The sequence below is a fragment of the Myodes glareolus genome, chromosome 12, assembly GCF_982192425.1.
Source record: "Myodes glareolus chromosome 12, mMyoGla1.1, whole genome shotgun sequence".
In the NCBI taxonomy this organism is placed as follows: Eukaryota; Metazoa; Chordata; class Mammalia; order Rodentia; family Cricetidae; genus Myodes; species Myodes glareolus.
In genome coordinates, this window is record NC_142037.1 from 18985206 (window position 1) to 19012890 (window position 27685).

The window sequence follows — 27685 nt, forward strand, 5'->3', positions numbered from 1 at the left end:
ACAGTTATGCAAATTTCATTGTATTCTTATAAAAAATGACCAAGTTTAGTAAATCTAATAATATACCCGTGAAAAAGAAATTAGAAGTTAGTAGAATGATCTGCTCTTTAAAGGCTTTGGCTCAGAGATGGAAAAAACCATTCTGAAGCCTGGGCAGGACATACACCTTCAAGAAACATCATTTTATAGTCAGTAACCCCAGAGAAGCCAGGAAACAAGAAGGACCCTAAGAGAGACATACAGGGATCCCTCTGGGAAGGGGAAATAGACAAGATCTCTGGAATAAACTGGGAGTATGGAAGGTGGGGGAGGGTGGAGGGTGGAAAGGGATTGGGAAGTGGGGAGAACATGAGGGATTTGGAAGGTTGAGTTGGGGTAAGGACAGAGAGGAAAAACAAGGAAAGAGCTATCTTGATTGATGGAGCCATTCTGGGGTTTGTGAGAAACCTGGTACTAGGGAAATTCCTCAAAATCCACAAGAATATCCCAGCTAAGAATATAAGCAATAGTAGAGAGGGTACCTTGACTGCCCTTCCCCTGTAATCATATTGATGACTACCTTAATTGTCGTCATAGAACCTTTATACAGTAACTGATGGAAGCAGATGCAGAGATCCACAGCTAAACTCTGGACCAAGGTCCTGAAGTTCAGTTATATATAGAGAGGAACAGTAATATGAGCAAAGGGGTCAAGACCATGATAGGGAAACCCACAGAAATAGCTGACCCGAGCTAGTGGGAGCTCACTGACTCTGTACTGACAACTGGGGAACCTGCATAGGACCAAACTAGGCCCTCTGAATGTGGGTGACAGTTGTGTGGCTTGGGCGGTTTGTGGGGTCACTGACAGTAGAACCAGTATTTATCCCTAGTGCATGAATTGGCTTTTTGGAGCCCATTTCCTATGGAGGGATACCTTGCTTAGCCTAGATGTGGGGGACGGGGGACAGGGCCTTAGTCCTGCCTCAAGTGATGTGACAGACTTTGTTGACTCCCCAAGGGAGGCCTCACCCTCTCTGAGGAGTGGTTGTGGGATGCTGTGTGTGTGTGTGTGTGTGTGTGTGTGTGTGTGTGTGTGTGTGTATGTGTGTAAGGCAAGGGAGTGGGAGGAGGGGAGAGAGAGGGAAATGGAATTGGTATGTAAAATAAAAAAGATTGTTTTAGAAAATAAAAATAAAAAGAATTCGAATGACAACATGCTACTTGTGTTCAACATCAAGATAAGGGTTAGAGTCTGCAGAGAGTAGAAAGGTTTATGAAAAAAATGTGTGTTCTGATGTTATCTCCAAGTACCCAGTGATAAGATTTAAATACATTATTTAATACTCTAAAAAAGAATGTGACATTTTGACTACTCTCATTCTGAGTTTGAACAAGCATTCAGTATCTTTGTCATATTTAATTTTATAGATGAAATACAAATATTAAAATCAGTTTGACTTTATATGTTGATATCTACAAGGCATTGAGTGGAAGTGGAAAATGAATGGAAGAACATCTGCTAAAGCAGAGAGCCTCTGTGCTGTAATAATAGGAGTTAAAAGACCATGAGGAAGTTACAGAGTAAAGAGGATTGTGTTGCATACGTGACATCATTACTGGTCCAATCACAGTCCAACAGCAGGCAATGGTCCATGCTCCACAAAGTCTCCAGAAAGACTGAGGATGTAGGTCAGTCAGTAGAGTGCACCCCCAAGTTCCTGGTTTGTCTGCCAGCATGTGTAAATTGTCCATGGCGTACACATCTGTAATTCTAGCACTAGGAAGGTAAAGACAGGAAGATCAGAAATTGAAAGACATTTTAGCTATGTAACAAGGTTGAGTTCAGTCTTGATACCTGAAACTGTCTCAAGAAGGAGGAGGAAGAGAAGAAAGAAGAGGAGGGGGAAGAGGTGGAGGTAGAATCTAACCAAACAGGTTATACTTCAATATCCTAGGTGATTTTGTTGCTTTTTCTTTTTACATTTTGGTGTCTTCTCTTTTTCCTTTTCTCCGTTAAGACAGACATCTGTCCAGCATACACCACGTCTAACATCTGTGGAGGATAGATTCCATGATGCCCCTCAGTCTCAATCACAAACAGTGCTGAAACACACACATTATATTTTCTCCAGTACATACATCTGCACCTATGAAAAACTTTAACATTTCCACTTGAGGGCAGCATGTGTCTGCTCTTGCATATCTAAATGGCAGCAAAACACAGCACTATGATACCCGAAAGTCATCCTGATGACACAGCTGATGACACAGGCTGGCAGCATGGACAGCAGGGCGATGCTGGAAAAGATGCTTTGTGTCAGAACTGAGGGATTTTGGATACTGCCAGGAAGAACGGGTGATTTAAAACAAATAAACTGCTTATTTCTGAAGTTTCCATTTGAAATTATAACCCATGAGTAAATGCAGGAACTACAAAACTGAAAAAGTTAAACTAGGATGAGGAAGAAACTCTGTGTATTTGCTGAGTGCCTAACTGCCTGCTGTATGGGGAGTACTCGGGTGTCTTCCATGACACACAGGCTTCTAATCTTCATTCTAGGCTCAGCACTCAGGAACAGAAAACTGAAGCCTACTGAAGATGCCTGTGTGTCCAGACAAGACGATGAAGGAAAGGGTGAGGACATTGCTTAGTCCGGTCAGAGAAGATCCTGATGGAGGAGAAGATTGAACTGTCTTCAAACCATAGTAGGTTTTCCAGTGGAAAAGATGCATAACATAGTTCTAGGCACGGATCATATCAGTGTGGCAAACGAGTGAACCAAGTATGGGTGACAGCCTTAGAAATGTACCTTAGAGAAGGTGATGTGGCTACCACCTTGAAGAGTAGCAGGCATCTTCATAGTGTTCAACTGCAAATTCCTATTGTCAAAATTATGGGCCAAAGATAAATAGATATGGGTAAACAGTTCAATAGATGCATGCATTTGCTCTAACGAAACTTAAGCAGCATAGGAGACAATTTACTTATTTTAAATAATAATCTCTAGCTTATGGAAGAACCACAAGCTTCACCTGCTCTAAAGCAGCACTACCCCTCTGGGGACAAATAGGAAGGTCTTCACACAACAATGTCCTGAACTTAGAAGCCCATGCCTTGAAGAAAGGCAGTGAATCTTTCTCTGGAGCCAAGATTTTTGAGATGGAAAGAGATTTTTGTCTGTGTTGAGGTCAGCTTAGCATTGTTTTCTTTCCCTTCCCTTCCAACCTTTTCTTTTTTTTCTTTTTTAATATTTATTTATTTATTATGTATACAATATTCTGTCTATGTGCATGCCTGAAGAGGGCACCAGGCCTCATTACAGATGGTTGTGAGCCACCATGTGGTTGCTGGGAATTGAACTAAGGACCTTTGGAAGAGCAGGCAATGCTCTTAACCGCTGAGCCATCTCTCCAGCCCTCCCCACCTTTTCTTTATACATCATCATATTTCCTAATCTATCTTGCCTAAAACTATTCTGTCTTTAAACATGAGAGAAACTCTTCATAAGAAATGAGGAAATGCCAATGCTTATTACTCACAATCAAGCTTTATAAAATAAGAGATGATTGAATTTGACATGAGTTATCTTATTGTAACTCTTATATAGACATATGGTGATCATTAAGTCATAAACATTCTTCTTTCACTAAATATTTTGTTATTGCCTTTATTTTTGAGATTATAATTACAAATCAATTCCCTTTTTCCTTTCCTCCTTCCAAAGCCTGCCATATATTCCTCTTTGCTGTCTTTCAAATTTATGCTTCTTTCACTAATCACTGTTAAATATGGATGTATATACATGGTTATTCCTAGATACATAAATACAAACTGTTAAGTCTAAATAATACTATTTGTAAGTATGTTTTCAGGGCTGAACAATCAGTACTGGATAACCAATCGGTGTGTTCTTCTCTGGGAAGCATCATTTCTCACACTCCCATCATTCATTAGGTTTCAGTACTTTGCTGTCTAGGATTGAGGCTCTGTGCACTTTCCTCCCTCCAGTTTAGTATGTCTATTGTTGTTGTCCTGTTCATCTCAGCCTTTGACAGTCATGGTCTTCATCCGTGTAGCCTCCAACAGTCTTAGGAGACACAATTTCACAACAAACTCCCTGATATCTGGCTTTTTATCATATTCCCTCTCCTTTTTTTTGTCAATATTTCCTGAACCTTAGATGCAGGAGTTATATTGTAGTCATAGCCATTGGGACTAGGTTCTCCAACTCTGCATATTGACTGCTTCTGTTTTCTGCAATGGCCTCCATCTGTTAGTAAAGTCGTGGATTTTATAGGGGAACCTACAGCCACCACTTTACTAAAACAGCACAGTCTATATTCTGACAGGGTCTACTTGCTTGACTCATATTGGATGAGCCATTCATTTTATTTTGTTGAGTTGTAAGACTTTTTAGATATTCTATTTAAAGTTAGTTGGACAAGATATTTGTGTATTTTCTCATAGTTGCCTGCCTCATTGTTTTCTTAAAGACATTCAGACGTCTGTCTAGAAAACATCCGAGCAACGATGAGTAAGTTAAATGTATGAAAGGGTATAAAATAGTGAGTTAAAAGATTCAGTAACTTCAATTACCTCAAAGTCTTCTATAAATTAAATAACAGCACTAAAGCTTCAAGCAACATTTTTTTTTTTTAAATTGATGAATTAAATAGAGACCTGCCCGCTGTGGGCAGCACCATTCTGTGGGAAAGCAACCTGGGTCATAGGAAGTGTGAGTCTGTGACTGAGCTAGCAACAGAGTCTCCTCAGGGTTTCTGTTTGAATCTCCTGTTTGAGTTCTGGCCTTGGTTACCACTAATGATGGACTAAGACCTGGCAGTGAAAGCTAAATAAATCTTTTCACCTTCCAAGTAGCTTTTTCTCAGAGAGTTTTATCACAGCAACAGAAAGGAAGTTAGAACATTCAGCTCTCTGTACATTCTGTATCTCCCATGGCTTGATGTTCTTGCTGTTGCTGCAGTTTGTTTTCTCCTCAAAAATCCTGATCCTGTCCACAGCAGGGTTACCTGGGAGCCTGCCTGTGCCTTTCCTTCCCTTTTCTCTTTATTTGTTGCGAATTCATCACACTGCGGCTTACATGATCACATTGACTTAGTTCTCTAACCAGCTTTTCTGTTGGTTCTAAGAAGGACACATTTATGATTCAGGAGGGAATATATTTTGAGAATTTAAAGACACAAATCCTTAATCTACATGGCTAAAATCTTACACAAGGTTAAAACTCAAAACTCTACCTATACAGAAAAGGGATATTAAATCAAACAAATGACCTTTGGTGGAATTCTGATGAGTTATGACAGGGATCACAAGGACCATACCCACCCAGCTGAAGGTTGTGTACTGACTGCCGGTGTGTGGGGAGCACTATGAATCCACGGCACAGAAATAAGTGCCTGAGTCTGTGGTCTGAGAGGAGGAAATGTACAAAGAGCTGCAGAGTTCCTGGATGACTGTCGTGGACTTCAGTCTTCCACTCTGCTTTGTTTCAGAAGGATTGTAAAACAGACTGATGAGGTGTCCCCCAGGACTTTGGTAAAACCACTGCATTTGGTTTGCAGAAGTGGAAAAGTTGCACTGCAGCTCTGTGCTCTCTCCCTCCTGCAGCACCAAGGACACAGGACTCTGCTTCACTTGCTGCCCGTTCACCCCTGATTAGAAACAGAGAAAGAGACACAGGTGGAGGTCACTGAGCATCCACAGAACTTTGAACACCCTGCCATGTCCTTTGAGAAGGTGGGAGCTCTGCAGGACCCCTGAGCTGCTTCCCCACCCTCCATGTGCTGAGCAGAATCCTCTCTGTCCCCTGGTGAACAGCCATACTCACAGAAAACCTGGGTGCACAGAAGCCCCAACAGAGAGCACAGCAGCCTTTTCATGGTGTTTGTCTGGCTGCTGGAGACAGAAGCAAGTAACCAACCCCTGGGCTGTGGTGTCAGGACGGCTGTTGAAGTGTCCCTTTTCCTGCAACCAGTCAGTTCCACCCAGGAACCCTGCCAATCTAGATGCTACAGAGCTTCCTCCCAGCCTTCTGAGCCTGAAGCTCCTCCCAAACTAGACCTGGCTAAGAGGCTGGGTGTAGCACAAGTGGGGGCAGCATTTTGTGATGACCCTGGGGTTGGGTGGAGTTAGAGATGTTGGAAGCAGGAGAGGACCAGCCCCTCAAAGGGAGAACAAACCTTAGCCCACACAGAGACTGGCACACTCAGAGAAGCAACAGCTAAAGATTTAACTCAGAAGACAGGTCCATGTTCTGTCAAAAAATCCTTTACTGAGGCCAGAAAAATAACTCAACAGGTAAGGGTCCTTGTCCTTCTAGATGGCCTTAATCCTCCCTAGCAGCTACATCAGGAGGTTCACAGCTGCCTGTAACTCCAATTCCAGGGGATCTGTTACTCTCTTCTGTCCTCCTCAGAACGTGCACACAAATACCACACATTTTTACAGAGCCACTATCATACTAAAATAACAAGATCTTCACCCAGGAAATAGTTCAAGTAAAATCACCATAGTAGAAAAAGAAAAGAAACAGCAACACAATGACAGAGTAAGTATAAATGCACAAGTTTTTAAAGTTTTAGAATTCATTTTAAAAATTGGGATACTCCTACTCCAATCAAGATTTGCTCTAAATGTTAATTAAAAATGAGACTGCATCATAAGGAAGTGGGCTGGGGAAAGCTAATGCAGGAGTGCTGCAGCCAGAGTGGCAGGGGCAGCGGAGCTGCTGGGCTTTCGCATATGGTGAATGCAGGGAACCACACAGTGTGCATTTGTAGCAACAGAGAAATACATTTTAAGGATTTCACATTCAGATTAACTGCTTGAGAAATGAGATTAGTAATGAAAAGCAACACTGCAATCTCCTCCAATAACTCATAGCCAAACTTACCCCATCTCAGCCCACCACTGTCTCCAACAGTATTAGATCAGTGAGTGCCCCCGAGCCTTGCAGGGTATTTTAGATGAAAATTTGACTGAAGTAAAAGCTTTCCCAGAAAACTGCTGTTTCCCTCTGAACAGAGACCCTCTTTAGAGCTGAGTTCCCCACACAGCACTGATGCTGCAGGAGGATGCAGAGCCCAGTTGGTGCCCCAGCCTGATGGCTGCATCTGTGCATTTGCAGCAGGTGCTCTGGCGCTGAGGGGCAGCTACTCATTTCTTGTCCTCAGGGCCATAGTTCTACTGAAGGAGAAATCAGAACTTTTCTTTGCAAAATGAGAAACAAGCAAATGGCAACTGAGATCTATCCCACAGGAATGAAGCATTTCCCAAGATTCCGCTTTTTCTATACTGTTGCATTTATGGAATGTGCCAACTCCCTAAAAGTGTCTGAGACTCTGGTCTCTTACTCTGTAGTTTCAGGTGGTTTGTGTCTAGCTCTGCTGAGTGTGCATTTGTGATTCAGGGCAGAGGATCACCCACCTCCCTCAGTCCCATTGTCAGGGGATCTACAGATCTACAGGTGCTATGTGTTCCCACCCTTCCCATAATCAGTCTGAAGACTCTCCATGGCTGAGACAGGCGGGCTTCCTGGTGTGAGCGCCAGGAGGTTCCGGAGACCCAGGTGAGGGTGCTGCACATGCAGGAAAGGACCCTGACAGACAATCTTCACTTTGATGAACTCAGATCAAATTCAACATCATTCAGACTGATGAGGGATGTAGTTACCGGTGCAGTCCTTTTGCATTTCTTAAAAAAAATACAGCGTAATTCAGAAGTGTCACCTGCTATATCTTAGGTCCTGCCCTCAGGAGGAGACTGTACCATGCATGGACACCAGGGGGCAGGAGTTACGAGCGAGCAACTACCTTCTGTAGTGGCATTTCGTTTGTATTTTAATAAATAAAGCTGGCCTGAAGATCAGAAAAGTAAAACAGCCCCACTGGTCAGCCTGACAGACCAGGCAGTGGTAGGTAACACACCTTTAATCCCAGTAGCTACACTAGTTTGCCATAGAAAGCAGGTGGTGCATACCTTTAATCCTGGTGGCACACACCTTTAATCCTAGAACTAGAGAGGATTATAAAGCAGGAGGAGACAGCTCTCAGACACAGTCTCATTCTGAGATTCTTGGAGGCAGGATCGGCATTTCAGACTGAGGTAGAAGTCAGAGCCAGTGGCTGGCTGTTTTGCTTTTCTGACCTTCAGGTTGAACCCCGATATCAATCAAGGGAAGCCAAGGCAAGATCCCAAGGCAGGGCCTTGAAACCACAGAGGAACACTGCTCACTGATCAGCTCAGCTAGCTTTCCTCTGTGGCCCAGGCTCACATGCCTAGGGATGGTGCTATCTATGCACACAGGGCCAATCACTCTTAAATCAATTAACAATCAAGAAAATGCCAAAGAAACATGCCTGCAAGCCAGTTTGATGGAGTCAGTTCTTCAACAATATGTCAAGTAGACAGCAAAGATTAAAGATCACAGCAAGACCTAAAGTAGAAAACATAATCCTCTGCTTACTGCTTAGAAAATTGAGCCTCCACGAATGGAATTCTATGTCCAACGTGAAATTTCAATTGTAGGAAGAATCATTTAAAAGGACTTATGTCGGGAAATAATGCTATGCTTACATAAAGAGTGACAATAAGCCCAAGTCACAAAGGAAAATTTGGTAAGTTTGACTTCTTAAAGCCCTTTTTGGAGGCTGTAGGGTGGACATGGGGAGGGACTGTTGGCTGCTTGCACCTTTGACCATCCCTCCGGTGTTTTGGTAGAGAATTCCCATCAAAAGCCCTACTCCTTACTACAGAGACTAGGTCTCAAATCCAAGTCTGAAGCATCAACTGCATGCCAGAGCTTATGTTCTAAAGAAATGGAGGAGTCCAGTCTGCTTGATAATTTGGGAAAGTCTGTATCCCTTTTTCAGAGCCATAGATGTTGTAAGTCTCTGAAGCAGCCCTAGGCACATTGTCTAATGACAGCATTCTTAGTGACACACATCGCGGTGCCCCGTTCATCACGGCAGTGTCAGCGGTGTCTTCTCTGGTATGATTTGACTCTGGAGTTTGATTTGTTTCCTAGTACCGCTGTCTCAACTCCTGCTTCTCTGACCCTCGGAGAAACTTCAAATAGACACTTTTGCTTTGAAATCAATAGGAAGCTTCTAGCTGTTGTTTAAAATGAAGACCACACAGAAGTCATCCCAGTTCCTCCTGTTTTAGGAAGGAGTTTTGCTCATCACAGGATGCATGGAGTAAGTAATGTGCAGTCTGGTGGTCTGGAGGAGACACCCCACTCTTGCTGATAGGTCCAGTGTGCTTGTTGTTTAATCTTTTCTTCATTTTTTCTTTAAAGAGTCCCATTTTCTGCCTATGGACACTTTTCCACTGTAGTTACTACCAGACATAATGTAATCCTTTGAATTTCAAATTTTCAATTATAGAGAAAGACCACATTCTTAACTTATTGGGTTTCTAGCTGTTTCCCTCTTACTCAAGAAACCAAAGACTGGTATTACATCCTATTTTAGCTGTCCATGGCCATAAAGAGGCCACTGAAAGTCATCATGACCATGGGATCTAAAACTGATCCACATTTAATTGTTGATTAGCGGCACCCCTTCCTTTCAATCTCTGATGGAGCCATTTGCTCAAGAAGATTAGTAGTTTAAGAATTTGATAGCCTCAGTTGTCAGTGTGACTACATTAGGGATTAACAATAACCCCAAAATAGAGGGTACACCTGGGGACTGAAGCAGGAAGAACTTCTTTCATCTGGATATTTGAGGTAGGAAGTCATGCTTTTAATTCAGATCTTGAATCCAGATTCAGTCTGGACCACTCCTTCAGCTGGAAGCCTACATAAGTACATGGAAGAAGGAAGCTTTTACTTTTTCTCTGCTTGTTCTCATTTTGCTAGCACATCCATTCCTCCCCTGGCATCAGAGCCTACTTTTTAAAGATTATACCATACGCTGCAGACCAGTTGAGAGGTTCAGTCTTCTGGCCTGAGCAACTCCTGGATTCTTGGACTTTCCATCCATAGCCAGTCATTGTTGGGTAAGTTAGAGCACAGCTTATAAGTCATTCTAACAAATCCACTTTCAATATATGGAGAGATCCATTTTATAATTTCTGTTACTCTAGAGAGCCCTGACTAATACACAGGCATGGAGAGAGGGCAGTCTAGAGCAGTTTGGGTCTCATAACAGTCTGAGCTCACTTACAAATTATCAATAGTCACTTTCCCATAACCTCAGCCTTCCCCAGGTGATTTTTCACTTCAGAGGGCTCAACCCTCCTCCTCCACATAATCTTGACTTAATTTCTTAGCATGCTTTATTTCTCATATAATTGGGTATGGATGTTCAGGAGGGGAAGGGCCATTCTTGGGCAGTGCTTATAAAGTGAACATTCAACTCTCCAAGGGTGAAGCAGAGAAATGATTCTAATGAAGGAGAAAAATCTCTAGTTTTGGGAGGAAGAGATGCTGAATGACTTCCCCTGTGTCACAGGAGAGACTCATGGAAAGAAAACCTCAGCTTCTGCTTAGTTCAGGGAGAAATAGTTAGCAAGGAGGTAAAGGCTATGCCCGTGACATCAGCAGTTCCTTCTCTGGAAATTCTACTGTATCCTGGAGAGCTCTTGGAATCCTGTGATGTCATTTGTGTTGTAGCAACACCAACTGCCCTCAGGAGGACATTCGTTGAGTGCCTATAAGATTCACTTATAGACATGTTGTCTAGACTGAGGAACTTACTTTGGAGAGAGAATGGAGATCAAGGAGAGATCAGAGTGAGGCAGAAGGAAGCAGGGAGAAACAAATGGTCCTGGGGAAGACGCAGTGAGTTCACGGAAGGGACTAGGAAGCTTTCTGAATGTGATGGCCTTGAGCCGTCCAGGGCTAGGGCTCAGGAACTATGGGTTTCTGGGACACAATAGGCCAATCTTGTTTCTCTGAGTTTCTAAAGGGCCAACCCACATCAAGGATTCATGATAGTTAATTTGACAGAGTCAGGAATTGACAAGACTGTAGCCTTTGTGTTGGAGATCCTCTGAATTCACTCTGAGTGGGGAAGGAGGCACAGTGGAATTAGTTAGATTTCAATACCAGAACTGCACTTTTCCCCCAGTGGAGTCCTTTAGGTTGTGTGCCAATAATAATAGGAAAAGGAGAGTGCTCTGGAAAAGCCTGAGGTTATTATGCTTTACATAACAGTCATTAGCAGGGCTGAGGCATCAAGTAATTCTCTCTTCCATTGACTCCTAAGGCTTCTGACTTCCCAGTTATGAATGATACCCTGGTCTCCAGTTCAGCCTGAGAGCTATTAGAGACAGTTGTGAGAGAGACTGGGAAGAGACTGCGATTTTTTGTTTTGTTTTGTTGAGACAGGGTTTCTCTGTGTATCTTGCGCTGTCCTGGAACTCATTCTGTAAATCAGGCTGGTCTCAAACTCACAGAGATCTGCCCACCTTTGTCTCCAGGCTTCTGAAAGCACATGACTGAGGTCTACGAAGTCAAGGGGCATTCTCTGTAGCTCTGAATAAGCCTTAGAAAGCTTTCCTCTGGGTCACCTTGTACAGGGAGACAGAGGTAACCAGGTGACTTCTGAATGACAGACAGGCACCTCCCTATAGAAAGAAGGGAGAACTGACACCCGCAAAGGTGACTCAATCTGATATTTCAGATTCTACTTGGGCAAAGTCTTATCTGTCAGTCACTTCCTGAACATCCTTCAGTGTGTCAGATTTGACTGAGATGAGGTTCTGTCCTTTGATTTCTAGAATTGGGTATTACTGAGACACCTAATCCTGTCTAACATGGTTGTCAGTGTGAATGACATGTGAATGGACATAGTTCATCCCACATCACTCATTTGTTCTGGGGTCCACCTAGTACACTTCTGAAGCCAGAGTCAAGACTTCTGGTGAGCTTTCAATCTAGGCTGAACATGATGCTAGTTCTTCATTTTCAGGAGGCCAGTAAATTCAAAAGTGTGAAGTGGGCTCAGTAAGTCCTGGGCAGGGAATTAGAAGGTTCCTGGAGGAGGTGAAGGGCTTGGCATCTGGGAACTTCTTGGAAGCACTGGGCTTCTCCTACTTCTCTGGGTTCCCCAAAAGAATGCCTAGAGTCAACAGTTACTGATAGTTAGTTTGGGAGGGCCATGAATTGCCAATTGTACAGCTATTTTTTTTCCTGAGAGAGTCTTAATCTCATTCTGGGTGGAAAGGGAGGCCAGCAGGAGCAAAGGAGGGACTAATTAGGTGTTCCTCTCAGGTAAGGGTGTTGCTGCACTTCATCCTAGTGGATTCCTTCAGTTTCCATGGAAATCTGGTATAAATAAGAAGAGAGGGGAACTCCCCTGGCCATGCACCAATGTCTCAGACATTCAGATGTTTTGGTCCTGGCACATGTGATCAGGACTTAGTGCTGTTAAGCACTAGGGACAACAGGAGTTACTTGTATCATATCAGATATGAGGTGACACTGTCCTCCAAATCCGTACGACTGGGTTAACTTGTACCTTTCAGGGACAGGGACTGCATTAGGGAGCAAGGCATATGCCTAGCCCTGGTGTATGAAGACAGAGACAAAGCTCATTGAGGATAGCTTCCCTGTTCTTTGGGGACCTCACTTTGTTCCTAGAATTTCCTATTCCTTGGGTTTCTTTTTGGGACTCAGCTTGGACTCCTGTCCCTATTCCATTCAATTACACAAGCTCACTTATCTTTATCTACCTGCAGGGACTGCTGGGGAGGCACCATCCCAACTCTCCACCTTCACTGAGCAGGAGCAGGAGGTGAAAGAGGTGGAGGATCTCATCATTCAGATAGAGAGTATGAAATATGAGCAAATTGAGCTGTGTGGATTCATGACCAATTTTTACTACAAAGATTTGAACAACAGGTAGCTGTTTATGCCCAGTTCTCTGCTGACCATCTTGATCCCACAGTGCCAAGTCAAGATTTCCTGAGGAATAGGAGGCTGAACCTCAGAGGGTCCTGTGCCTAAACTAATTTTCCTGAATGCTTCAGAAAGTCAGAATTTGCAACCTGGGTAGCTATGAGATGAGGAACCGGGTTATTCTGCTTCCTCCAAATAAAAAACAGAGCCTGTGACCTGAATCACACTCCAGGGATAGGGACAGCAGTGTGTCAGCTTTCAACATGCCTTAAAAGAGGCCTTGGCAGGTTTTGGTTTGTGAGACATGCTAGGTCCTGTGAGTTTGTGGTGAGTCTTTGTGCTTGACCAGCAGATGACTGTGTGCTGAAAATTCCTGGCAGCAGCTGAGGGGCCTGGTCCCATCCATCTATATCAGTGTGTTGCTGGAAGGCCCAGAGTTCATCACTGCTCCTCTCTGGTCTTGTTCTTTATAATTTGAGTCCGTGCCACCTCCCTACACTTCATGGGCAACCTGATTGTAGGTGTGGGTGGGTGGGGGGGTAGAGGAATATGTGGGGAGTGTGTTCTTCTGGGAGCCTGAGGTCTTTGGCAGAGACTGAGGTTTTGCCATCCTCACAGTTTCTAGGGGATGCCAGTGCTGAAGCCAGGGAGTCACATTTTGAACAGCACAGCTCTTGGCCACTGTGCTCTACTTGGTGCAGCATTGGAACCCCCTGTGGAGTTTATAAAGCCATCCTGAAATTGGGTCTCCTCCCTGGAAATACTGATCCTGTGCTCTGGCATTCTGTGTAGCAATAAGAACCTAGGAATGAGAATCTCCTGAACTCAGGAGAAATGCCATTATAGGTTTCTTGCAGGCCCAGATATGTGGCACAGATTCATGGAAAATTCTTAGAGAGCTATTCTAAAGCTCCAAGCCTGCTGAGGGTGCTCATGTAGCCCTGGATAATTCCCTTTGGACACCTTCCCTCTTCTGGCCTGGGGACAGGATAGTAAGTTAAATAAGATTGCGTTGCAAGAGATCTGCGAGGAGGTGAAGAGGCTCTTGAAGGAGGCCCCAGTGTATAGGTGCCAGGTCGTGGCATCCACTGAGCAGGGTTAGTTCAGGACACAGCCTGATTTCTTACGATTCTTGAGTTCCGTGTTCATGGGGTTCTTTTCTCCCGGGGCCATGCCCTACCACAGGATGAATTCTCTTGAGATGCGGGAAAAGGAGTATAAGCAGGTGATGTTGGACCTGCAGAAATGGCCCACGGAGATCAGCGATGCCTTGAAGAAGTGCAAGCGGCTAAGAAAGGAGAACAAAACCTACAGGTAAGGACCTGATATAGCTTTGGAGAGACTGATTCTGCCCTCTTTGTCTTTGACCCAAAGGGAGGGTTCTGGTTCTAGCCCGACTGCCTCTTACCAAGAAACCTGACTTGGAGCACTTGACCTTGTGCCTCTTGGACTCAGTTTTGCTGAGTGTGAAAGACAGTGAGCCTCTCCCAGTGATGTCCTAGATAGGAGCCCCCCTGGATAGGAAAATGATTTGCACCATGAAGGGGGTGTCATGAAGCCCCGGGTCTCTGGGGCTCTGGAAGTGGTTTCGCAGATCTGGTTTCCATGGGACCTGTAGACAGAATGTTGGGACTTCTGCCCTCCTTCAGAGAGTGTTTGCTCTCTACCTGCTGATGCTTTCCCCATACCATGAAGAGTTAAGAAAAGGTGTGGGCTGCACCCTGCTCTCAGGCACACAGTAACAGTTTTGGTGTTAGGGTTTCCAGAAAGTTTGAATCTTTCTGGAATTTGTTTTTTCTCTGGATTTGGCCTGCCTCTGAGTGATCTTAGGTCCTGTGAGCTCTAGTCTTGGGTTGTCTGGGGTGTGCAACATTTCTGGGCTGGTGGTGCTTGGAGGTTGGGATGGCAAATGGAGGATGGATGGGGCTCATCATTTTTGGGTGGTGGTTCAGTTGCCTTCACAGTCAGATGGCACAAGAATTGCCTGAGCTGAAGAACAGCATACATGGATTGAGAGCCGAGAAGAGAAAGCTGCGGGAGGAGCAGATTGCATTGCAAGAGACCTGCGAGGAGGTGAAGAGGCTCTTGAAGGAGGTCCGTGAGACGATCTGTGACCCCTGTGCTGAGCAGCAGCAGGTAGGTTAAGGCAGCGGAGTCACACTGTCCACCAGTCCAACCATAAACAGCCAGCCAGCCATGTAGCCATCCACCCACCCATCCAGACGACCACCTACTACCACCCAATTGTTGATTTCTGTGATCACTCACAAGTCTCTCTGGAGAGTTATTCTCTTGCAAGACACTGGAGATTGGAAGGCAAACCTCCTGCTTTGCAGGGTGCTGGAGTCCACTGAGGGAGATGGATCAGTCACATATCACACACCTACATGTCATTATGGTCAGAGGGAGTTACTTGGAATAGAACAGAGCTTTCATTGATGAGTTCAGCAGCTGGTGGCTCATTTCCTTTGCAGGGGTCACATGAGATCACAGGTAGAATACAGCTTGCAAGGACTAGAGCCCAGCGCCAATGCAAGTGGGTGGTTCTCATTGTCATATTTGGGGGGGGGCATGAATGTGATATTCTCTTTTCTTCTGTATCCCAATGTCTTCTCTTCCCTTTGCTCAACTCTTGGTTCACACCGACAGAAGCCTGAGTAGCAGCTTGTCAACCCTGTTTTCTGTGGGGGTGTGGAACTGTTCCCCTGTGCTGGAGCTTCCAGTCTGGAGCTGACTGGATGCTCATAGATGCAGGAGGACGTTTTCAGGCTGAGGATTGGGGTGACAGAGGGGAGGCTGCAAGAGAACATTTTCTCTAATTACCTCAGCACAGTTTAAGCAAGCTGTGTGTGCTCCTAGGAATTTTTAGTCCCCGAGGGATGGACAGCAGTGCTGTGGGTCTCAGTAGAGAAACCTGGTGTGCATGGTCTGAATTCAACTGTTCATTCAGTGTGATGTCCTCTTCATATTTTCAGCTCACTCATGTTTTTGTGGCCCTTGTGTGATGTATACATGCATGTGTAGATGTGTACAATGGTGGGTGTTGTACATATAATAACATATACATATAACATGTACATATAACAGATCATGACCTCTGTTGTTGTCCTCTGCTGTTCTTTCCCTTATTCCCTTGAGCCCAGACCTCTCAGGGAACATGAAAATTTCTGTTTTACTTACTTAATCTGGCTGGCCAGTACTCTTGGGATCTCTTCTACTCTCCAAGGTGGATCTTCTGTCTTGTTTTGTTTCCTCTAATTGTTACAACATTCCTATACTCCACAGCCTGGGAAACTTCCTAAGCACAGTTGGCTAAAGAGCCAGGACTCCAGAGCTCCACCTGTCTGTGAATTAGATTGACAGGATGGACATTTCAATGACTGAGTTGCCTATCTCTCATGCCCATGTGTTTCTCTCATTCAGCAAAGGTCAACCTTTTTCTCAACAGTATCCCTGGTGATTTTCTTTATATTATCACTAACTGGTAAATCAAACACATTACTGTATTACAGTGTGCTTCTATGTGTACATACATGTATTTGTTTGTGTTCATGAATTCATGTATGTACATGAGTGAGCAGCCCTCCTATGAGAATTCAATCTCCTAATGAACAGGAGCAAAAAAGCCTGGATGAAGGACTGAAGAAACCACTGAAGCAGAAGGAGCTGGTGACCCAGCACAGGGACTTGGCAGAAAAGCTGCAGCATCAAATCAGTGTCCCCGAGATGAGGTAGGAGCCCAGCTGGGAGGAGCAGTTAGAACCATGTAGGTCTCCTGTACCTAGATCTCTGTCCTTTTGGGGATTCTCACTTTCTGGATGTCTCTCAGCCTCAGTCAAGGAAAGAACACCTTAGAGTATTGTGCTGGTCCAGTCAACAAGAACTTCACCAGGAAACACTGTTTTTTTTTTTTTTTTTTTTTTTTTTTTTTTAGTTTTCCTGGGCACTGTTTACACCTTATTCCCTTCTGAGCTCGCTGGTATCTTCTCAGTATCTGTTTGTTTCTCCACATAATTCTCCCTCTGGTAGTTCTAAACCTAGCAGGAGGAGGGTTAGTTGTGGAGGATAGGGTGTGCTCCTGCCACTTTACTTTCCTTCCAGAACATAACCTTTAGAGGGTCTACATTGAGTTTACCCGGTTGCTCACACTCACCTGGTATCTAACCAAGGCCATGCATATCTGTCTTGAACCGTTACGCTGACATTGCTACACTGCTATTTTTTTCCAAAATCTATACCACTGGAGAAATGTGCTGTATTTTCTTGCTCAGTACAGTGTCGTTTTCAGTTCATCTTCTAGAAGATTCTAAAAACTGAGAAAAAAATCCAGGCCCAGGTGTACTCTGACCCTTCTCCCTTGGGAAATGCAGGGAATGCCCTCAGCTGAAAAGTCATGTTGGATTGTCCAGCTGAATAGAATGGATTCAGATCACTAGATGACAGAGCAGGTCCTCACCAGGTTTTCCCCCTAACCGCCTTCCTCCTCTAGGTCAGAAAATCTCCAGTCTGAGTCGGAACAGGTCACAGTCCAGAATGAGAGCCTGCTGCAGACAGAGCTGCCACAGCAGGTCTAAGTCTTACAGGCAAGTGAGCCACCATTTCATCCCATCCCCAGCAAAGTTGGCATTGGGGGGACTGGGAGTTCTCAACCTTGGCTTCCAGTATGAATGGATCCTGATTGTTTTCTAGCTGGTGGCCCAGCCAGGCTGCTTATTGGTCTGATTTCTTTTTCTTCTCATATAGCAGATCTTGAGAGAGCTGAGGAGGCCAAAGAAGTCAAAGATGCCTTGAACCCATGACATTCTACACCCACGGATCAAGGCCTCCTCCTCAAAAGACACCCCCTTATATCTGTGAACTTACCAATGAGGCAAATACCAGCTGACCTCCACGTGATCCATCTCCAAGTATATCCATCAAAAACTGCCCAAAAGGGCCACAAAGAATGCTCTTGAAACAGGTCTCAAACTTACTGATGGTGAGGCCTTGACTCACAAATCTTCAAGGAAACCTGGCTATTCTAGCTTTGAAAATGCTTTTTACAATTGATGACAGCCTTCTTACCATGTTTCCAAACATGTCCAGTGACAATGTAGGTCTGTGTGGCTAAATCTGCAGAAAGAGAAGGCTGCTTGTTTAAATTTTTCTTTCGTTTTTGGTTGAATTTTGTTTGCTTTGCTTTTGTTGATTTTCTTTGTTACGGTTTGAGGTTCTGATATTTGTTTGTTCTTTGGATTTTTTTGTGTTTTGGTATTTTTAAAGGATATTCACTATTTATATTGACTGCTTCACTTAAGTCCTTATTGAATAAAATGATTATTTTTATTAATACAAAAGTGATTTCCAACTCTTCTCTCTTAGAACCAATTTCTTTGGTCGGGTGTGGTGTCTCACTCCAGTGGCCCCAGAACCTCCTGCAAGACCATAACTCTTGAGTGCCCAACTTGGGCTGCATAGTGAATTCACAGTCAGCCAGGGCTACACCGGCATGTGAATGTGGATGGTGCATTGCATGATGGAAAAAGTATTCATGCTGTATCCTTGTAGTCATATATTTATCCATCCCTAAAATAAAACATTCTGTTTACACATTTCATGAAATAATCATGTATGCCAAATTAATGAGAAACACAATAGTATTTCTGTAAAGCCTCTCTGGAAATGAAAACATTTACTAGGGGAATATTAAAGAAATTCATGGCCCGCTTGCCACCAGGGACCATGATAATGTCCTTGCTTGGGCTGCTACCAAGGGCCATATCCAGTCCATGACCCTGACACTGATGTGGGGGTCTGTTTTGGTATCGGTGATTCCTCTTACCAGTGAGGTCCTTGCAATCACCTGAAGACTGGGCCACCACCTGTGACCATGTTGGTGTTAAAGGGATGTGCTCACATTGGGGGGCATGTGTGTCTTAGAGTGTTGTGCTGATACTCAGGCCCAGAGTGACATCTGGGCAGAAACTGATACTGGGGGCCTTGGCTGGCATAAACGGTGGCCGCTCTTTCATTCCTGGCTGTCCAGACCTGAACAATCACACAGAAACTATATTGATTGCAACATTGTTCAGCCAATAGCTCAGGCACATTTCTCTTAGCTCTTTTCTATTGATCTGTATATTGCCATGAGTCTGTGGCTTACCAAGGTTCGGTCCACTTCGGCAGCTATATGGTTTCTCCTTGACTCTGCCTACTCTTTCTCTCTATCTCTGTTTGGATTTCCAACTTGGCTTTATTCTGCCCTGCCATAGGCCAAAGCAGATTCTTTATTAACCAATGGTAATAAAACATATTCACAGCATGCAGAGGGGAATCTAACATCCGTCTGGGTCCATGTCTCTGCTTCAGTCAGAGTCTGCGTTGATGTCTCATCCTCCGGTTGTCATCAAATCAGGGCAGATTTCTGGAATAGGACCACATTCTGGGAGCATGGTGCTCCTGGGTCCATACCAATCTGATTGACCTGCACTGTCAACCAGGGCCCTGGTGACATCCAGACCTAGACTGCTGCCAAAAGCTATGTCTGGATCCAGTGTGCTGCCACAGCCTTGGCCGTGTTGATATCAATGTCTCCTGTTACCACTGAAAGAGGAGAAGTTAACAAAGAGTTACTGGAAGCTGCCCCTCACCAATTGTGGCTCTCGGGAGAGAGGGTCCTGCACCTGAACTGAGCAGCACAGTAGAGTATAGTAGAGTGGTGGTGCAGGTGAGCTGGCCCCGAGGGGGTGAGAGCAGAAGAACTGAGTCCACCCTAGTTCATCCACCTTGTGTCAGCAAAGGTGAGGGAAAGATGTCTGCCTGACCTGAGCATATGCACCTGTAGCTGTGGGAGAGTTGGCCTCTGGGCCATGGGAAAAGAGATCTCACCAATGACAGAAATTGGGGTTGTAATTCCAGTACCTCCCCAGGACAAAACATTAGAGCTCTCCCCTTGTGGTCCGAGTGAAGGTAAGTGGGTAAGTGAGATGTGAGGGCATGGGAGGAGGAGAATTGACTTCTCTCCATTCTGCCTGCTGCATTGGAAGAACTAGCTGGGGCAGTGCTGGAGAGCTGGCCTGGGTGGTGAGATGAGAAAAGGTGGTGAGCTAGCCAATCTGCTACCACCTAAGCACAGACCAGGGCTATGAGTTATCCCACCTTATCATCCTCTTCATCTAAGAACTGTTGGAGCATGTGAAGGACCCAGATCTGCAGATCTAAAGCTGAGGATATCAATGACACAAGACGTGAACAGGATATTCAAGAAGGGTATAAATGAACGTCCATTATCTATAGTGTAGAGAAACCAGGGGCATAGAAGTCTTATCAGACCACATGTATGGACTAAATGGTATACTGTGTGATTACAGGGCCACACAACAGCTTCCCTGATAAGAATTTTGTTTGTTTGCTTTTAATTTTGTGTAATGGATATTCTACTGAAAACAATCTGAAGATTTAATAATGTCAATATTAAAATCCCAGTACTTTATATAATTTACAGGGATATAAAAACATTAAAAATGTATGAAATTACAAAATACTCAGAATAGTCAAAGCTAAGTAGAAATAGTAAGGTAGGAGATATCACAATTTCTGATACCTATTTATAGGACAGCATCATGGGAGCAAAACAACATTTTACATTAATGAAAGAGACACACAGACCAATGGAATTACTCTTGAGGACGCATAAAACGATATAACTACAGCAATGCAATGGTGAAAGACACCTTCCGTAAATGGTGCTGGGAAAAATAATTAGTAGAACAAGTTATATCTTTGCTACCCTAAAGAATATTAATTAAAATTGATCAAATAGCTCAATGCAAGACCTTAAGAACTAATACTGTTGGAGTAGGAAAGGGAAACCAGTTTACCAGGAATTTGATTGTGATTGCATCATATCTACATACCGCTTTTGGTAGAATAGCCATTTTTACAACATTAATTCATGTGACCCATGAATAAAATGTCAAGACTTTTTCACATACATAGCAAGAAAAACAACTCCACTTAAATGATCTCTTTTATAAGCTATCTTGGTCATGACGTCTCTTTACAGCAATAGAAAAATAACTGAGGCCAGAAGTTAGGTTAAGCCATTTGTAACATGGACCAAAGAAAGGAAGAAACTAAATATCTTGTGGACTGAGAGTGAAACAGATGTTTAAAGACTGGAGTCTATATTTGTCACGTGGACATAAATTTTCAGAGAAATAACAGAAGATTGCTGGGGAATATCAATCACTAAATTTTGTAAGATATCTTGGTAGAGATAAATCCTGTCAGAATTTTCCTGAAGATATTTTTTTGAGAGAGGTCCTCCACATAGGGAGAGAACAGTACTGGTGTTCTGTTCAAAGCCCAGGTTGTCTCTGGCAATGACTTCCATCCTGTCCTGTCAGAGTATCCACAAATTCCAAGTTTTCTAGGACTTTGATCTGAAATTTGTTGCTGCATTTTAGGAGGCTGAGTAAACCCCACTTAGGGAAGGCACACAGCTCTCCCTCACAGGGCCACTCCCGTCAGCCCTCCTGCACCCTTGGATTGTGTGCAGCTTCCCCTGCAGTCTCCCTCCCTGTGTCACTCAGAGCACAGAAGTACAGGGCAGAGTCCCACAGCTGCACTGAGGACCTCTGCCTGGGGAAGGAGCTGTTGCATTCTCTTCTGGAGAATGGCGTGGAAAACTTGGTGCTCTGTCCTCTTGTTGTCTGTGGAGCTCCTCAGCGGTAGCTGAGGGGTTTTGACATATTGCACGTACCAGAAAAGGAAAAGGGCTGAATCAGTATTCTGATAGGTACAGTTCAGCTTCACAGACAGCCCCTCTGTGACAGTAACCAGGCCTTCTTGCTGGAACTCTGTCTGCCCTGATCCTTGCAAGTCTTATCTGTGCTCTCAACCTCTGTGAGTTCATGTGTGCAGTTGCCCTGGTATGTCCAGAAAACACTGTCTCCTTGTAGTCACCCCCATCTATGTCTCTGACATTCTTTCCAAGCCTCCTTCCTCAGTGGCCTCTGTCCTTGGGAGGAAAGTGTGTAATGTAGATGTCCCATCTGTGGGTGAGTGTGCTACAGTCTGTTTTTCTCTGCAACACAGTGTGCTCTGGTTCTCTGTGACAGTCACCATGTGCTGAAACCACAGAATGGGAATGACAAAATTGTATTTCAATTTCTAAAAACAGAATAAATCATCCAAAATTGTATTGAGTGACTTGAAGTTAACTTTATTATTTTGCGTTTTTAATGTCTACACTATAGTTGGCACTGACCAACCAACAACTGGCATATGCTGTACTGGAAGGCCTGTGATATGTTGATGGGGCTCCAGGCCCTGTGACAGGTTTGAGGAGAGGCTGTAGGTGCCTGGGGAGCAGTGTGCCCTTGCAACATAGAAGTAGAAAATTCTCCAGGCTTGGTGTCTGTGATGTGCATGGCGAAGTGGTTGGCTTTTTTATCCAATAAAGTTATCAGTCTTTCATCCTGCTTTCTTTCCATATTTGAAAGACCCCAAAAGAATAGATGGAAAGAAGTAAACTGAGGGCTTAAATCACTGAACTAGAAACAACAAAAATAATTACAAAAAAAACCAATAAACAGAGATGGTTCTTGAAGTCTGAAGAAAATAAGATTGAAGAATTACAAAGCCTTTTCAAAATCATCTAAGACAAAGACAGAAAATTTGGGATAACTCTAACCAAGAAAGTGAAAGACTTGTATAATAAAAACTAGCAATTAAGGGCAAAATTAAAGAAGAAACCAGAAGATGCAATAATCTCCCATGCTCATTGATCAGTAGGATTAATGATCTTGATACCAAAAGATCAGTAGCATTACTCTACCAATAGCAATTATTAATAAAAAGAACAAATCAATAATGTATATGTTCTGATTTTTTTGTGTTTTCATACAAAGTTGGAGATTTTTATACCAGTCAGAATGGCCAATATCAATAAAATAAAGCAAGGGCTGTCAATGGATGTAGAGAAAGGGTGACACCTCTTTATTTCTGGTGGGAGTAAACTTTCTCTAGGCACTATGGTTTCCAAGGAAGCTAGAAACCAATCTACTTCAAGACCTAGCTAAGCCATTCTTGTGTATATATCCCAAATATGAAAATACTTGCTGAGTTATGTTCACTGCTGCTCTATTCATCATAGCTAGAAACTGGTAACAGCCTAAATGTCCACCAACTGATGAATGAATAATGAAAATGTGATACATTTAGACAATGGAATATTATTCAGCTATTAAAAATCATAAAATTCTCAGGTAGTAAATAAATAGAGCTAGAAAGCATCATCTCAACCGAGGTAACATAGATCCTAAAAGATACTGTATGCCTTCTCTCATATGTAGATGTTAGCTTTTAAGCTTTCTATATATGTGTTATTTTCCAGATTACCACAGAAGTTGGATACCCAGTAAGGGAGAGACTCGCCGAAGGAATAAATGATAGAATATGTTGTTGTGGAGAGACAGGGATACTAGGAGAATTAAAATGGTGCTGCAGCCAGCGCAGCCTGGATAACCAAGACTGGCTGGGGGTGCCGGGATTGAGACACAGAGGCTTCTTTTCAGGTGGAAGAACAGCAACCTTTACTTTGCCCAGCAACCTTTTATACCTCTACCCCTTCTGTGGAGTCCCACCGGCCAGAAAGAACACAAACATCCTTGTCAATTACAGACCACAAGGAAGTTCCCCTGCCGGTCAAGGGGAGTGAGGGCAGCTGGATCACAGCAAAATGGGAGGAGATGAGTGAAGAGGGTAAAGGAGGGCTGTGGGGAGGACAACTGATTCTAAAGGACGTCTGAGAAACCAATGTGGAAACCGACTACTGTAGAAGATTCCTAAAACACACATATGTTTAAAAGGGATCTAAATGGAGTTACCAAATAACAGTGGAGACAACTAGACATTTTATGCCACCAAGTAAAACCTCCAGTGCCAGGAATGGGTGATACCTTACTGAGCTTTTGGCCAAAGAGGCCCCAAGGAAACCCCCAAATATATTAGGTTATTTCCAATGCCAGTGATTACTTTCCATAATCTGATAGTAAGGCTCTATTGCTGAAAATAACATTCACTTCTATCATTAAATATGGAATAGCTGAGTTAGTGCCTAATTAGAAATTTTGCCTTTATTGATTAGCCCTCATGGTAGTAGAAGCTATTCTGCTTGATACCAAAAGATCAAGGTAACCGACAATATTACCAAACTACAAACCTGTGACTTACAACAGTAAGACATTCTAGTTTAATAGAGGCACAAATGTTACGGGAGCAACCAGCCACTTTGTGATTTCATGAGATAAAGCTCAGACCTACACTGACAAAGTGGCTTAGAACTCCAAACTGATAGATCACGGTCTTTGGGATGCCTACTACTATTATTCTGAAAGAGGAACATAGCAATAAAACATCTCTTAATGGCAGCTGACTATACCCATAGATCAGTGCCTTGCCCAATCCACATCAGAGAAGCTTCTTTTAGTAGATGGGAAACCCCCAAGTGCACAATGTGTAGAAAGTGACAGACATTGGAGCATTCTGTCCTAAATGGGATGTTTTGATTGAACCCCTCCCCACAAGGCTCAGGGAGGTATGAGGAGAGGAGGCAGAAAACCTCTAAGAGCCAGAGGTGATGCATGACTCCAAGGAAACAGTGACTTCTGGGCACGAAAGGACTGATGTACATATGAACTCATGTAGACTGTGGCAGCAAACAGAAGATTTGCACAGGTTCAATCCTGTAGTCCCAGCACTAAGAGGGGGAAGTGTTTATATAATTCTTTGAAACTTTCATATATGCATATAACATATGCATATTTTGGACATATTCACCCACGCCATCCTTCTCAACTTTTTTTTTATTATAGTTCAGTGGGTTCAATTTGTGTTGCCAGTATAGGGACTGGAGTTGGGCTTCCACTGACACATGGTTGACCAAAGGGGTTCCAATTCTTAAACTGACTCTTTCCCCAGAAGAGATCAACTGTCAACAGCTCCTCAGAAGCCCCGCCCCCAGAAGGGGAGTTTGCAGGCCGGGGGCGGGGCGGGGGAGGGGGGAACGACACGAAGCTGTCTACTCAAGGTCCACGGGCAGCGCATGCGTGGGTGGGCGAGGCTGTTGCAGGGGGTGAAGGAGGCCCCTGTTAAGCTTCTGGGCTCCACCAGTGCTAGAGTCCCCTCTTCTCCCCAGCCGTCGCCAAGGAGTTGTTGCCTATCGTCCTTCGCCACCCAGGCGCGGAGGTGCTCGGACTTGGCCGCGGGTGAGCTCTTGGAGCCAACCGGTGAGGGCTCAACTTAGTTGAGGGAAGTCTGGGCGTGAGGAGCGGTTGCCGCGTCGGCCTCTCAGCCTCGGTTGCCCTCGGCCATGCGCGAGATGCAAGACCCGGGTCAGGCGAGGGCATCCGTAGCCAGGGTTTGGCGTGGCCGCCGATCCCACCCTCCGTGGATCCGCGTTCTCCTGCTACCAGCTTCAGTGGCTCCTGCTGGGACTTTCCTCTGATGGACAGGGTCTCGGCGGGGACATCACAGGAAAGAGCACTCTGGTCCAGTGGATCAGTCAGGTAAGCACTGCATGCCCTGGCAGTCTTAGGGCATTTTCCCATGCTTTCTCTGGGGAAGGGGGTGTGACCAATGCTCAGAAAACTGCATTCAGATCCTCAGCTGGGGCCCTAGTGCATACCCAGCTAGTCGCTGCTTTTGGTACATAGAACTCGCGGGATGTACGAAACAATGTAGAATACCCCGTTTTCTTCTAGTTGAGAAATTGTCTACCCCCATTCCCACCCCATCTTGTCTCTGAAAGATTGGGTCACATTAAGTTTCTAGACCCTATTGTGAATTCAGGAATTCACAATGAAAATTGGATTTTAGTGTTTGGTCTTTGTTTTTCTACTCTGTAATGAAGCTATTTTGAGAGTTCATTGCCAAAGTGATGTATCTTTTTTGCTTACTACCGTCACTCCCTTATCACCCCCATTTATTTCCAGAAGTCGCTCATTCATGTTTTTAAACCATTCCATTTTCTGGGTCTGGAGAAGTGCTCCAGCTTTTCAAAGGGCATTGTCTGTAGAGGCGTTTCCATGAGCTAAGATGACCTGAGATAAATCGGTGTCATTTTGTACACTTTCATTTCTTGGGGATTTACAGACTGAATTAAGCACGTGCCTTCTTAAGTTTTGAGTGCATTCAATTCCCCTGCATTTCGTAGACTGGAGTTATGCTGTGATGATGATTCTGTTTTAATTCCCGAAGTGGATCTAGCTTAAGTATCCTTTCATTCATATTGAAACACAATGGTCATGTCATTTCATGTTAATTTCAGATGCATCTCTTTGGCATCTGTTAAAGTTTTCTTTGAAAAATACTGCAAATGATATTTTGATTTCTTTTCTTTTCTTTTTTATTTTTCCATTCAAAAATTTCCACTTCCTCCCCTTCTCCCATTCCCCTCTCATCCTCCCCCCCAATTCAGTCTTAAGAGAGGGCAAGGAACCCTGCCCTGTGGGGTGTCCAAGGGCCTCCCCCATCCATCCAGGCCCAGGAAAGTGTGCATCCAGATAGGCTAGGATCCCAAAAAGCCAGTACATGCAGTAGAAACAAGTCCCAGTGCCTTTATCAATGGCTTCTCAGTCAGCCCCCATTGTCAACCTCATTCCTAAGTCCGGTTTGATCACATGCTCATTCAGAGCTGGTCCAGCTGGATTTGGTGAGCTCCCATTATAACAGGCACACTGCCTCAGTTGGTGGACCAACCCTTCGCGGTTCTGACTTCCTTGCTCGTCTTCTCCCTCCTTCTGCCTTAAAACTGGACCTTGGGAGCTCAGTCCATTGCTCTGAGGAGGGTCTCTGTCTCTACCTTCATCTGTGGCTGGACAAAGATTCTATGGTGGTATTTGAGATAATCATCAGTGTGATAGTAGGGCAAGGCCAGTTCAGGCAACCCTCTCCTCTGCTATTCAAGGACCTAGCTGGGGACATCCATCTGTGGACACCTGGGATCCCCTCTAGAGCCAAGTCTCTTGCCAACCCTAAAATGGATCCCTTAATGTAGGTTACTTCTTCCCTGCTCCTATATCCGCCCTTCCTCCATCTCCTCTCTCCCACTCCCCCAAGCTCTTGCCAGTCCTTCCCTTCTCCCTTCCCTCTCCCCACTCCCCTTCCCACAACCTCAACCCCATCCCTTCCCCCACCACTATGCTTACAACTTTTGCCCTGCAATCTTGTTTGCTTCCAATTTTCAGGAGGATGTATACATATTTTTCTTTGGTTTCACCTTGTTATTTGGCTTCACTGGGCTTGTGAACTATAGGCTTAATGACCTTGGTTTGTGTCTAGAGTCCACAAATGAGTGAGTACATACCATATTCATCTTTTTGGGTCTGGGTTATCTTACTCAGAATAGTGTTTTCTATTTCCACCCATTTGCATGCAAAATTCAAGATGTCATTGTTTTTACTGCTGAGTAGTACTCTTTCTGTACTTTCTGTATTCATTCTTTCTGGATCCATTCTCTCATTGAGGGGCATTGTTTCCAGGTTCTGGTTATTACAAATAATGCTGCTATGAACATAGTTGAACAAATGCTTTTGTAGTATGACAGGGCATCTCTTGGGTATATTCTTAAGAGTGGTATTGCTGGATCCTGAGGTCGGTTGATTCCGAACTATCGGCGAATCAATCCCACACCAGTTATGTTTTAAGGGGTTATTTATTTTGGGGGGTAAAACTTACATACACCATAAACCGTCAGGAAGGGAGCCTAGTCGCAGGAGCCGGGAGCAGGAGCCAGGAGCAAGCACCGGAACCAAGAGCCAGAACCAAGAGGGCCTGATCCGGAACTGCTT

The 27685-nt window shown here is 44.2% G+C and overlaps 1 protein-coding gene across 2 annotated transcripts in view; it reads left to right on the forward strand.

Moving 5' to 3' along the window:
• The window catches only part of LOC146892204 (disks large homolog 5-like), a 22500-nt gene extending 4313 nt beyond the window's left edge, over positions 1-18187 (forward strand). Inside the window, exons 2-11 of one of the 2 annotated variants that reach the window (XM_087912062.1) lie at positions 2543-2688; positions 8531-8619; positions 9030-9201; positions 9867-10006; positions 12692-12854; positions 14037-14165; positions 14804-14987; positions 16467-16582; positions 17341-17434; positions 17595-18187. In XM_087912062.1, coding sequence (XP_087768188.1) covers positions 12787-12854; positions 14037-14165; positions 14804-14987; positions 16467-16582; positions 17341-17425 — 582 coding nt within the window. In that variant the 5' untranslated portion in view covers positions 2543-2688; positions 8531-8619; positions 9030-9201; positions 9867-10006; positions 12692-12786 and the 3' untranslated portion in view covers positions 17426-17434; positions 17595-18187. Of the gene's footprint in view, positions 1-2542; positions 2689-8530; positions 8620-9029; positions 9202-9866; positions 10007-10590; positions 10791-12691; positions 12855-14036; positions 14166-14803; positions 14988-16466; positions 16583-17340; positions 17435-17594 lie in introns of those variants that run through there. The other variant, XM_087912061.1, reaches the window with a different exon arrangement.
• Positions 18188-27685: the final 9498 nt, after the last annotated feature.